The following is a 12,124-nucleotide window of genomic DNA, read 5'->3' on the forward strand; positions in this document are numbered from 1 at the left end:
AGCGAGATAGGGAGATTTTGATAGAGAGCGAGAATAGCGTACAAATTTTCCTTTTTTTTTTCCTTTTTAATTATAACACATTCCACCTTCTTCTTTCTAATCTTTTTTTTTAAATTTTTCATTTTATAAAAACAATTTCTAAAAATATTTTATTATTTTGTTTAAACTCTAAAAGGAATAAATTAAAAAAATAATAACTCATAAAAAAAATGTAAATTAAATATCTCATTTATATAAAAATAATTACAAAAATCAATGTGTCCCACGAGGCAGACATCGTCGATTTCGAGCTGGTTGTCGTCGTTAACTTCGAACTTGAGGTTGCTTGGGTTCTTCTTGATGTTGCTCTAGTACCTCTACAGGCGCTTCATAATATAAATATTCATTATGTTCTCCACGACCCCGACCATGTCCATGCACGTATGAAGACGAAGGACCAGCCTCTGAGTCATAATGTCCTGAACCAAATTCGCAACCTCACGGAGTCTACTATTGTTCGATCTCCATCTCTCGACCAAGGCTGTGATCAGATGCCAGTCCAACTGAACAAATCCTGCCTCTCGATGTCTACAAGATATTTCTCCAGTAGTACGATCTCACCATAAAACATATGATCGATGAATGGACTGGTCGTACAAAACATCGGGATCAACAGATTCTAGGTTTATCTTGACGCTCCAATGCATCCCTTATTTCTGCTCTTCTTTTCTCGAAATAGTTCACGCATTTGAAGAATGTTATCTGAGCAAGAGCATTTATAGGAAACATTCGAGCTCCTTTGAGGACTCCATTTATGCACTCTGATAGATTTGTCGTCATCACCTATATCTGAATCCTCCATCATGTGCCTGAGTCCATTGCTCTAAACTAATGTTGCCAAAAAAACTTAGACAGCTTCGATTTATTCCTTTGATATCTTCAATTGCTTTGATAAACTTTTGAATTTGAAACTGACACCTGACACGATAAACATAATTTTTCAATGAATTAAATTTATACTTTTTTATTGAAGTTGCTCACGATATGTTGTAAGCATAAACGATGGTGACATTTCGGTCCCGTCCAACCATTTGCTGGGTTGTTCACTGCTGCAATTATACCAGCATGTCGATCTGAAATTAAACACACCTTTTCGTGTGTTACAATTTCTCTCAGGTGTTTCATACTTAGTGATCTCAAATAAGCCATCATACTGAGCGGTACTGTTCATATAACAAGTGGCAAGCATTCGGCATTCCATGCTCGCATTTTATGGCCGTTTGCTCACATTTTAACATGAACTACGAAGATCTTATTAAGGACTACTACAAATTGTCAACGTATGCTGAATGTTACTCTCTTCAATTTCAACCTGTACCACATGAAGATTACTAGATCACGCACCTAATATGTCTGTCTTACATCCTGATTCATCGTTGTTGAGAAGACCTGGTAGACCGAAAAGTTCATGTTATCACAACGAGATGGATTAGACAGAACCAGCCACTCGACAACGATGTGGATTTTGTAACTAGTTAGGAGATAATCGAAGGAAGTGTCCTTCGTTACTAAAACGGACTCCAGATAGTTAGGGATTGAATAATAAATAAATTTTTTTATTATATATTCATTTTATTGTATATTCAATTTTTTTATTATAATTTATTGTATATTCATTTTTTTTATAATAATCTACTGTATATTCAATTTTTTTTTTTTTTTTGTAATCAATAAAGTTTTACATTATAATAATCTAATATATTCAATTTATAGTATAATAATCTAATATATTTAATTTATTCAATTTATTGTCTAATGATTATTCATTAATAGTATAATATCTAATATATTCAATTATTTGTTAATGATTATATTCAATTATAGTATAATAATATATACCTATTAATAAATTCAATTTGTTTTCTTAATGAATATTAATTATAGTATACATACACTAATATATTCAATTTGTTGTCTAATGATTATTCAATTATAGTATGATTATTAGCTATTTTTTCTTTTTTTATATATATTTCTATGGAAAGTTCAAATAAAGTGAAGATTCTCGCTCTCTCCTGAGATCTCGCTCTCTCACTCTCGCTCTCTCCTAAGATCTCGCTCCGCTCTCTTCGTAAGATCTCGCTCTTTCGCTCTCACTCTATCCTAAGATCTCGTTCTCTCACTCTCACTCTGCCTCTCTAAGATCTCGCTCTCTCTCAATATCTTGCTCCTCTGTCCATTAATGATTACTAGCTTTCATTTCTTCTGGAACAATCACAAACACTTTTTTTATTATGGATCTACTACCAGAAACTCAATGCGTAATCTTAGCATTCAATGTGTATTCATGAATAATCTCATTTTTCAATTATTCAATCATTTCATTTTACTAAATTCAATGTTATCAGATTAGTCAATATAAATTAAATCTCGCTCTCTCCAACATTCTCGCTTTGAATCTCGCTCTCTCCTAAAATCTCGCTTTGAATCACGCTCTTCTTAAAATCTCGTTCAATATCTCGCTCTCTCTTACTATCTCGCTTTGAAGAATCTGCTTCAGCCTACTTATCTTTTTAATCGCTTTGAAGTTTCGACATGTGTGTAACCTTCGACAACCTAATATACAAAATTTTGTTTGTAGATAAAAGCTAATTTGGAATTGTCTTTCATTCCAAGGCATAACTTGTATCCATGTGCTTCATATTTGTCTGGAGTTCGTTCCCAGAAATATAGCCATCCCCACCCCCTCACGTCAATCCCACAAGCCTCCGTCTAATTCGAAATGATAAAAAATGCATAGGTTGTTAGAAGCAGCTCGAGTACACATATACATATATTATACCATCTCATTACTTTATTTCCTCTATGAGGGAAAAAGAAAAGTAATAAACCTACAATCTCGAGAGTGGATGTGTGTCGAAACTTTAACCTTCGACAACCTAAGCGAGATTCGCGAGATTTTCCTTGTCGAGGGTTGAAGTTTCGGCTTATGTATTGTTTCCAAGTTTTTCTTTGTTTGTCGAGTTTTCAACGTTCGACCTCCACATTAATCGAGTTCTCAACGTTCGACCTCTAGCCTCGAACTCCCAAAACAACAATATTTCTCTAATAAGTTTCAAAACAACAATATTTCTCTAATAAGTTTTGATAACAACAATATTAATATTAAAGGTCCTATATAATCACATTTCTACATACAAATATTGTATTTAACATAGACATAATACTATTATTTATATAACCAACAACCCTACAATATACTTTAACGGACATAGAATGTATAAGTTGAACATGCACAAAGTTAGGGTTGTCATTATAGATATTTTACATGTTCACAAAAAATAGGGTTATTGTTAAGGGTCTCGTTAGAGGTGGCTTTCATTGAACTTGGTCCTTTAGTGAATGTTAGTGTTGGTTGTTAGAGGTAGTTGTCACTAGAGTTGATTATCCAAGGTGAACTATACACTTTATGTACTAATTTACGTCTCGGAGTGTGGTTAGCGCAATACTATATCGGTGTGAGTAACTCTCACATAAGTCAACTCGAAGTATGAGACCATATCAAAGAAGCTAGCTTGCAATTACGATGACGAGCGTGTCTGAGTTTCCTGTGCCAACAATAGTATCATTATATTATATCATGTAATAGTAATTGATGATATTTATTATCTTCTATGAAATTGGTTTTTTTATTAAAAAAGAAAAGAAAATAAAAGGAATTTTAATGCATTTAATTTAGACCCTGTTTGGTAACTATTTTGTTTTTTTAATTTTTGTTTTTAAAATTAAGTCTATAGATATTATTTTCATCTCTAAATTTCTTACTTTTTTATCTATTTTTTTACCAACTGTTTAAAAAATCTAGCGAAATTTTGAAAACTAAAAAAAGTAACTTTTTTAAAATTATTTTTATTAGTAAAATTTGACTAAGAATTCAACAATTATCCTAAAACTATGCAAACTGATATAAGAAATGATGAAGAAATAGGTTTAATTTTTAAAAATAAAAAACAAAAAGTGAAATAATTATCGAAGTTATACAAGTTTAAAAAAATCTCATACCAGAGATATAATTATTATATATATCATAGATCTCTTTAGTTAAAGTTTATTTGCTTCGTAGTAGTAGATACGAGCATTAAGCATCACTTTCTAAAGCAACAAAAAAATAAAATTGAAAAGATGAATGACTCTTTTTAGTAATCATTTGGATATCTGTATCTTTGTTTGTTAGTTTTTTAATTTTTGTTTTGTTTCTTAAATTTAGATAAAAATTCATATCTTTACCTAGAAAATATGGAATTATGATGATTAAAGAAAAAAAAAAATCAAGAACCAAAAATTAAAGTATTATTTGATTGTTTTTGTTTTTGAAAATTAAACCTATAGATACTATTTCTATCTCTACCTTTTACCGATGATTTAAAAAACCAACCCAATTTTTTAAAACAAAAAAAATAGCTTTTGAAAAATTGTTTTTGTTTGTGAAATTTGACTAAGAATTCAAGCATTATATCGAAGAAAGATACACATCATTGTAAAAAATGAGAAGAAAATAGATTTAATTTTCAAAAATAAAAAATAAAGAACAAAATGGTTATAAAATAAATCCTAAAAAAAATCAAAGCAGCGAATCGAAATAATTATTATTAAAGTTGTGAAGAATTCTAAAAACTATTGTAAAAAATATCGTATAGACTGGGGAGTAAGGCAGAGGTACATTAACTTTTAAAATTTTTTATATTGGTCACTAACATAAAAGTTTGATTTAATGCAGTCTGTACATCATTATGATGATTTATTGATATATAATAATACAAATTACACTTTATTTTTGAAAACAAATATTAAAAATGTATTGTCCACTTCATAATTAATGTTAATAGACAACCCACTGTTTTAAGAAATACGTGGACAAATTAATGTAAGTGTATTAACTAAACATTCGCATTTAAATATGCAAGTCAAAAACTATTTCTTTTACCCAACATTTTTCTAGAAAAATGAAGACTAACCATACATTTCTTTTTTAATTAAAACACAAAGGATAAGCTTTTAAAATGTTGAAAATAGACTGGACTACTTTGAGAAGTAACGGTAAAATTGAAGAATAAAATCATTAAAAGAAACAAAGAAAAAGAAAAAGAAAAGTGCGACCATCTATGTTTTCGTTAGAAAAAGGAAATAAAAATGAGACTGGTGGTGTTGAATTTTAAAACATGTTTCAAAAATGGAAATAAATGTGGCTTGTTCTCCAAACCATAGAAGTTTGCCCATGCTTTGTCAGTCCCAAGTTCTTTGGTAATTTCAATTTTTCCATTTTGACGGCTGACCCATTGCATGTAACACGTGCTAATTGTAGGGGCAAAATTACAAGTGACTTTTGTTGAATATATAACATCTTAATACACTAGTAAATTAATTACATCTCAACTAAAAACGATATACTAAATGTATAATATTCAAACTTAAATATACATTAGATGATATAACAAGGCTTAGATATATAGAAATAATCAAATACTTGAAAAAATCTCAAAATTTTTGGAGATTCAAAATATAGTCAAGACACATTTCTGATAAGTATTGTCTTGAAGACAATTATTCATTGTGCACAGGCTACAAATAGATTACATCGATTGTCTCAGTAAGATACAATGACTAAATCTAATATTTGCAGAACTCTTAGATACTTACTTTCAACTCATGAACAAAAGAGAGAAAGAAAGGAGATAACTAACTCTTCAATTTTGGGATGGGATGCTACAAATTAAGAAGCAAATTGCTATTTTTTAGACTAGCAACTTAGTAACTCTCCAAAATGCAAGATGAAATCAAATAAATACAAAAATTGAAATATCTTTTAAATTTAACTCAATTGAGTTGTTACTTGACAAAAATCGAATATAACTCATTCAAATTGAAGAAACTATAAATTTAACTTTCATACGTGTGAAAAAAGAAAAAAGAGAGGATAAGTAAAGAATGGTAGATATTGTAACAAAATAAGAATTTGAAATAGTAATATTGTAGTTAATTGTAGGTCATAATAGTCGAAAATACTAATTATTATAAATGTAGCCTCAAACATGAGGTGGACCACCATAACCTACTTTAGAAGTTGTTTCAAAGAGAAGAAAATATATGATAATGTTGAATTTTGTAAAGCAAGAATCAAAGGAGTGGAAAGGAAGTAAAGTGAAGAGTAGCTATCTTGAGATACAAGACAAAGCAATATCAGAGAATATTAAATGTGTTAAGGGTTGTCTGTTGATTGTTCCCTCATGGGGGCGTTTGACTCATTAAGTTGGAAGTTTAGGTCCAGTTGATTTTTAAGAACACAAATTCAGGACGTTTTAATTTAACTGTATTTTCAAGGGAAATTGCCGTTTTCCACCTACAAAACTTTTCAACTTAAAAAAAAAAAAAAATTAACTTTTTCTAACTTCCTTCTTTCTTTCTTTCTTTCTTTCTTTCTTTCTTTCTTTCTTTCTTTTCTTTTCTTTCTTTCTTTTTTTTTTTTATTTTTATTTTAAACGGAAGATTCACATGGTAAAAATACCATTTTGACCTTTATTGGAATGTTTTCCATTTTAGCTTACACTTGAATTTTAGATCTTACAAAAAAAATTTCCGTTAGAATTTCTTATAAGGATTAATATATTTTTTTTTTGTTAAAAAAAGTTCTTACGTGAATTATTTTTATGAATTAAAATTTTGAGGAAATTCCATAAATTTCAATTCTTACAGAAAATTTGTGTATTTGTTCTTAAAAAAATACATCCTCTTAGAAAAATTTCCTAATTTCAATTTAAAATAACTAACATAGACTTGCTGGAAAAAGTTGGAATTGAAATTGGTCAAAAAAGAATTAAATTAAAACGTCCGGGAATTGAAATTCGTTAATTTTTTTTTTTTTTAAGGTGGAATTGGTCTAGCTTAAGTTTAATTATTTAATTTCAGAAATACTTACTAGGAAGGAAATGTAAAGTTTTTTAATATTTTATTTATATTATAAATAATAAAAATAAAAAACCCACAGTCCAATTTTCCGGTAAGTCAGTGAACTTACCGGAAAATTAAACTTCTTGATAAGTCACTTACCAAGAAGAGTAGTTTTTTTTTTAATAAATATTATATATATAATATATTGTAATAACCCAACTCTCTAGGACCTATATTAGACCGTTACTACATGTATGCATGCATTTCAAATCGACACCTTTTCTTGATTTGGTAAAAACCAACTAAATACTATGAAATAAATAACTTTATTAAAAGTAAATAACTGAAAAGTCATTTAACAGGGTACCCTTAAAACCATAAATCAAAACTAGAAAATTCTCATAAAAAGTTTAAAAGCACAAATACCAAAACTTCAAGTTCAAACATCAAGACTAGAAATTTTAAAAAATATAAATCCTGAAAGCATGAGCGAAAGCATTGACTGATCCCAGTGGCTCGATCACGAACTCCGCTTGTCATTCGTCGGCAAGTTCTTACCCTTATCTGAAAAATAAACATGAGAAAGAATGAGTATAAAATACTCAGTAAGTAACCCTACTATCGGGGTCAAGCCAAGCATTTATGAACTGAACATCCTGAGTTGATGGGACCTAATTTGAAGTGCTAAAGTTGTACATGGATTGTCAACTGAGTGAACAATTTAACCCGCCCTACCGTAGGTGAGATGTACTCATATTGGTTGGTAAACCCGAAAGAACACATAACTAGTGGACCCGAAGGTGCACATAAACTAGTGGACCCAAAAGCATACGTATCTAGTGGATTTGAAGGCGTACATAAACTAGTGGACTCAAAGGCGCACATAATCTGGTGAACCTGAAGGCGCACATAACTAAATCTAGGTGTACATAGCTACTGGTAGGAGGGCAATTGTCATTAATTTGGTCTTTCAAGAAACATGCAATAAAATGGTCCCCTATCATGAAATCATAACATAACATAAATTCATGAATTCATAGCATAATATTTCATAAACTCATAGCATGCATAACTAAATTATTCCTTTCAGTTTCAACAATAAAGATATATCTTTTCTGAAACTATTGGACAAAACCAAGAATAATAGTTTAAATTTATTTTGCCTAGCACAAAGGCAGCTTCAGCAATATGTAGAATAACTTTCTTAATATAGGCCCATACTCAACTATCCTTTCAATATATCTCATAAACTCAAATTCATGCTCATACTTATAGCGTATTTCGAACATATCTATCACGTGCTTATATATCCTTTCTAGTCAGTTCATAAAATCTCATAACCAACAAAATTATCCTTAAACCTAATGCTCGATATGAAGGCGGTTCCAGTAGTAAGAATACTTACCTCAAAATTAAATCCAAAAAACCCAAGCAAGCTTATCTTCTCCTTTCCAAGCAACACCTAAAATAATAAATCCAATATTTAAATTAATCTTTTGGGTCTAACTCCAATTAAACAATTTATTCAAAGGTCTCCCGATGGGATTCGAATCCCGAGTGGAAGCATGTGAACACCTTGCATCCCGCAAATTAATTTTTACATAAACAAAATCAGTGTACTAAAACAGAATATGTGTAGAATAAACATGTGAAATAGCATGCTTTAGAGAAAGGAAAGAACCATTCTCACCTTTATAGATTCCCAAGCTTCTAAAATGATCCTCTTGATATTCCAACGAACGACTCCTACAACGATCTTGAACACGAATGTCTCCTTGAACAATCTTGAACACGACCACGAGAATAACCTTGTTATTCTCAAGAATTCCAATAGAATGATAGGTGACATCTAACTATTGGAAGAGGGTGAGGAGCAAAAACCTTTGGGAGAGTAGAGAGAATTTCTTTTTATGGTTTAGGAAAAAAATTGCACAATAAATGTTTTCTCCAAAAGGGCCATAAGGAAGACTTTATATAGAGAAGGGTCAACCCCCTTCTCCAAGTCTTTTTCCAATTTTTCCTTGTGCACAATTAATTAAATAACACTTATTTAATTAATTAACACATTAATTAAATAAATATTTATACATTAAATCCAATTTAACATATATGTATTTAATTATCATAATATCGTATGTCTACGTGTAACATCTCTCTATTTATTAATTAATTTTTGTGAATCTAATTCACTTGAATTAATTATTTGAATCTCATTGAAATATTTCTTTCCAACTTAATTTAAATTATATATCACATCCATAATCAATTACATATTAAACATATTAATATACAATTTCCTCAAATTGATTTAAACAATTCAAATCATTCCTCTATAATATCCTTTAATGGGTTAACAAAGGGACTTGGTGGACCTGTAGATCAGAAGCTCCAACGGTATGAGATTAATTGGCTAAACTCCTTATCCAAGTTAATCAATATTCGTTAACTGTGGGTACACTCTACTAAAGACCAATAGTTGCACTCTTCTCACTACAGATAATATTTCTATGTCCACGAATATAGACCAATAACATCAAGTTAGTCCTTCACGAGTGTTCGTAACTTCAACTGGATCAAATTACTGTCTTACCCTTGGGTTACCTCTGACTCCTTAAGTACCAGTGCTCCTTTAATGAACAACCTATTTGTGGTCCAACCAATAAACAAATATCCCTTTAGGGCCAATGAGAGGGTAAGATCCTTTGTTCCTGTCCAAGAGACACCATTTAAAAGAACACTCATCTACTTACTCTAAAGACGGGAATGAGTGAATTTCATCTTGTATTATTATATCCTCAGCTCTCCACTCGGTCTTGTCCCTAAAATGATAGGCTTATTGAATCAACGAACTGGTCACTCTCTCCTATACAAATCAAGGACAATCCCTCTTTGAACATGAGTTCATAATATACTCTGGATCAAGACTAAGTTGTCTAGGTCATCCTAGTGAAATAGAAACCTAATTAGTCAATGGTATTACATTTAGTGGTTACTATTTCGTGGTTTGGTCTTATGCAAACTCATTACATAGGATACCTCTACTTGCATGTCACCTACATGAACACGTTGGATCATTGTGTTTGTATCAAATACAAAGTGGGTCGTATCCATAGTGTTACCAAGATAAGGTACCCAGTCTTATCCTGATACTATAGACTCTTTAGGTTGTATCTTGAACATTGATCCGTGTATGTCTCAATATACAGTTTAAGATTCATAAGGCAGTCTTGGATGTTAGTTTATTGGATTTAGGGTTATTAAAACAAAATAGAAAACAACACAAAAATATTTATTGAATTAACATCTATAATTCTTTATTGATGACGGTCAATTAATAACACTTACTATCTACGAGTTTTAAGGCATAAAACCCAACAAATTCCTACTTGAACTAAAACTCTAGTCAGTGGGTTGTACATGATATCAGAATCCAAAAGGCAGGATTATGATAAATAAATACAATAAACTAAGGTATCTGTATATCCATTACACATCTTCCACTTGCCCTAGATTATACAATGTACATGTCTCGTAGACCTAGGTTTTCTAGATGACCCTCGAACACTTTAGCTGAGAGAGCCTTCGTAAATGGATCAACAATTTTGTGCTTTGAGACATTTTTTGTGACAATCACATCTTCTCATTGTACAATCTCCCGTATCAGGCAATACTTCGTTTCAATATATTTTCCTCATTTTTTACTACGAGGTTCTTTAGAGTTGGCTACTGCTCCACTGTTGTCACAATATAAAGTGATGGGCAAGTTCATATTTGAAACAACTAACAACTTCCTTTACTGCTTTACAAGAAACTACATACTCAGCTTCCATAGTGGAATCTGCAATGATGCTACGCCATACTATAGCTCCTTCATTCAGGGTAATCACCGATCCTAACGTGGATTTCCTAGAATCCTTGTCAGTTTGGTAATCAAAGTTGGTGTATCCTGTCAAGATCAAATTCTTAGCTCCATACACCAACTTGTAGTCCCTCGTTCTCCTAAGTTGAGGATATTCTTAATCGCAGTCTAGTGGTCTAACCTTGGATTGGATTAGTACCTACTGACTATTCCCACTGTATAACAAATTTTTGGCCTAGTGTAGAGTATAACATACATTAAGCTGCCCATAGCTAAGGCATAGGGAATATGTCTCATATCCTCAACTTCATGAGGTGTCTTAGAATACTATTCCTTAGACAAGTGAACCTCGTGCTTGAAAGGTAATGAATCCTTCTTAGAGTTCTTCATCGAATATCGAGTCAACAATTTATTGATATAAGTTGTTTGAGACAGGGTAGCGTTCTGTTCTTGCAATCCCTAGTGATTTGCATCCCAAGTAAATACTGCGTCTCTCCCAAAACTTTCATTTGGAATTGGGCTACCAACCATTCTTTAATGTCAGTAAGGTACTCTATATCATTCCCAATGTGTAGGATATCGTCCACATAAAGTACTAAGAAAGGTACTTTTATCGTTGGGGATTTTCTTGTAAATACAAAGTTCATCGACGTTTTGATCAAAACCAAAAGATTTTATTGTTGTATCAAATCTAATGTTCCAAAATCTGGATGCCTGTTTCGACCCATAAATGGATTGATTCAACTTGCAAACTTTTTACCCCTGACCTTGGGCTGTGAACCCCTTAGACTGAGACATAAAGATATTATCTTCAAGATTTCCATTCAGAAAAAGCAATCTTGACATTAATTTGTCATATCTCATAGTCATGATGTGTGGATATGGACAAGAGAATTCGTATAGACTTAAGCATAGCAATAGGGGAAAAAATTTCCTCATAGTCAATCCCTTCCCTTTAGGTATAACCCCTTTGCTACAAGTCTAGTTTTGAACGTCAACACCTTTCCAGCTACATCTCTCTTTCTTTTATAGATCCATTTACACCCTATGGGTTTGACCCTTCAGGGGATCTACAAACTCCCATACTGAATTAGAGTACATAGGCTCCATTTGAAGGTCCATGACTTTAACCCATTGGTCTTTGTCTACGTCATTCATTTCCTGTTTATAGGACAATGGATCCTCATAACTATCATCTGGTATGACAACTTGAGTTTCAGTTAAATCCAAGTAACGGTTAGGATGTATCATAACCCTCCCACTGCGTCAAGACCCTTTCAATGATTGAGAAGAGTGAGACTGACCTGAAGTGCTGGCTTCTTCATTAACTCTTGATGAAAG

General features: G+C 31.5%; 1 protein-coding gene across 1 annotated transcript; it reads right to left on the bottom strand.

Moving 5' to 3' along the window:
• Positions 1-7,268: 7,268 nt before the first annotated feature.
• LOC120074622 lies at positions 7,269-8,851 on the bottom strand. Its single transcript, XM_039027799.1, has 3 exons — positions 8,615-8,851; positions 8,330-8,386; positions 7,269-7,488 (listed from the first exon to the last, which is right to left on the bottom strand). The coding sequence occupies exons 1-3, from the start codon at positions 8,771-8,773 to the stop codon at positions 7,324-7,326; spliced, it is 381 nt and encodes a 126-aa protein (XP_038883727.1). The 5' UTR covers positions 8,774-8,851; the 3' UTR covers positions 7,269-7,323.
• Positions 8,852-12,124: the final 3,273 nt, after the last annotated feature.

The sequence above is a fragment of the Benincasa hispida genome, chromosome 3 (assembly GCF_009727055.1).
Source record: "Benincasa hispida cultivar B227 chromosome 3, ASM972705v1, whole genome shotgun sequence".
Lineage (NCBI taxonomy): Eukaryota > Viridiplantae > Streptophyta > Magnoliopsida > Cucurbitales > Cucurbitaceae > Benincasa > Benincasa hispida.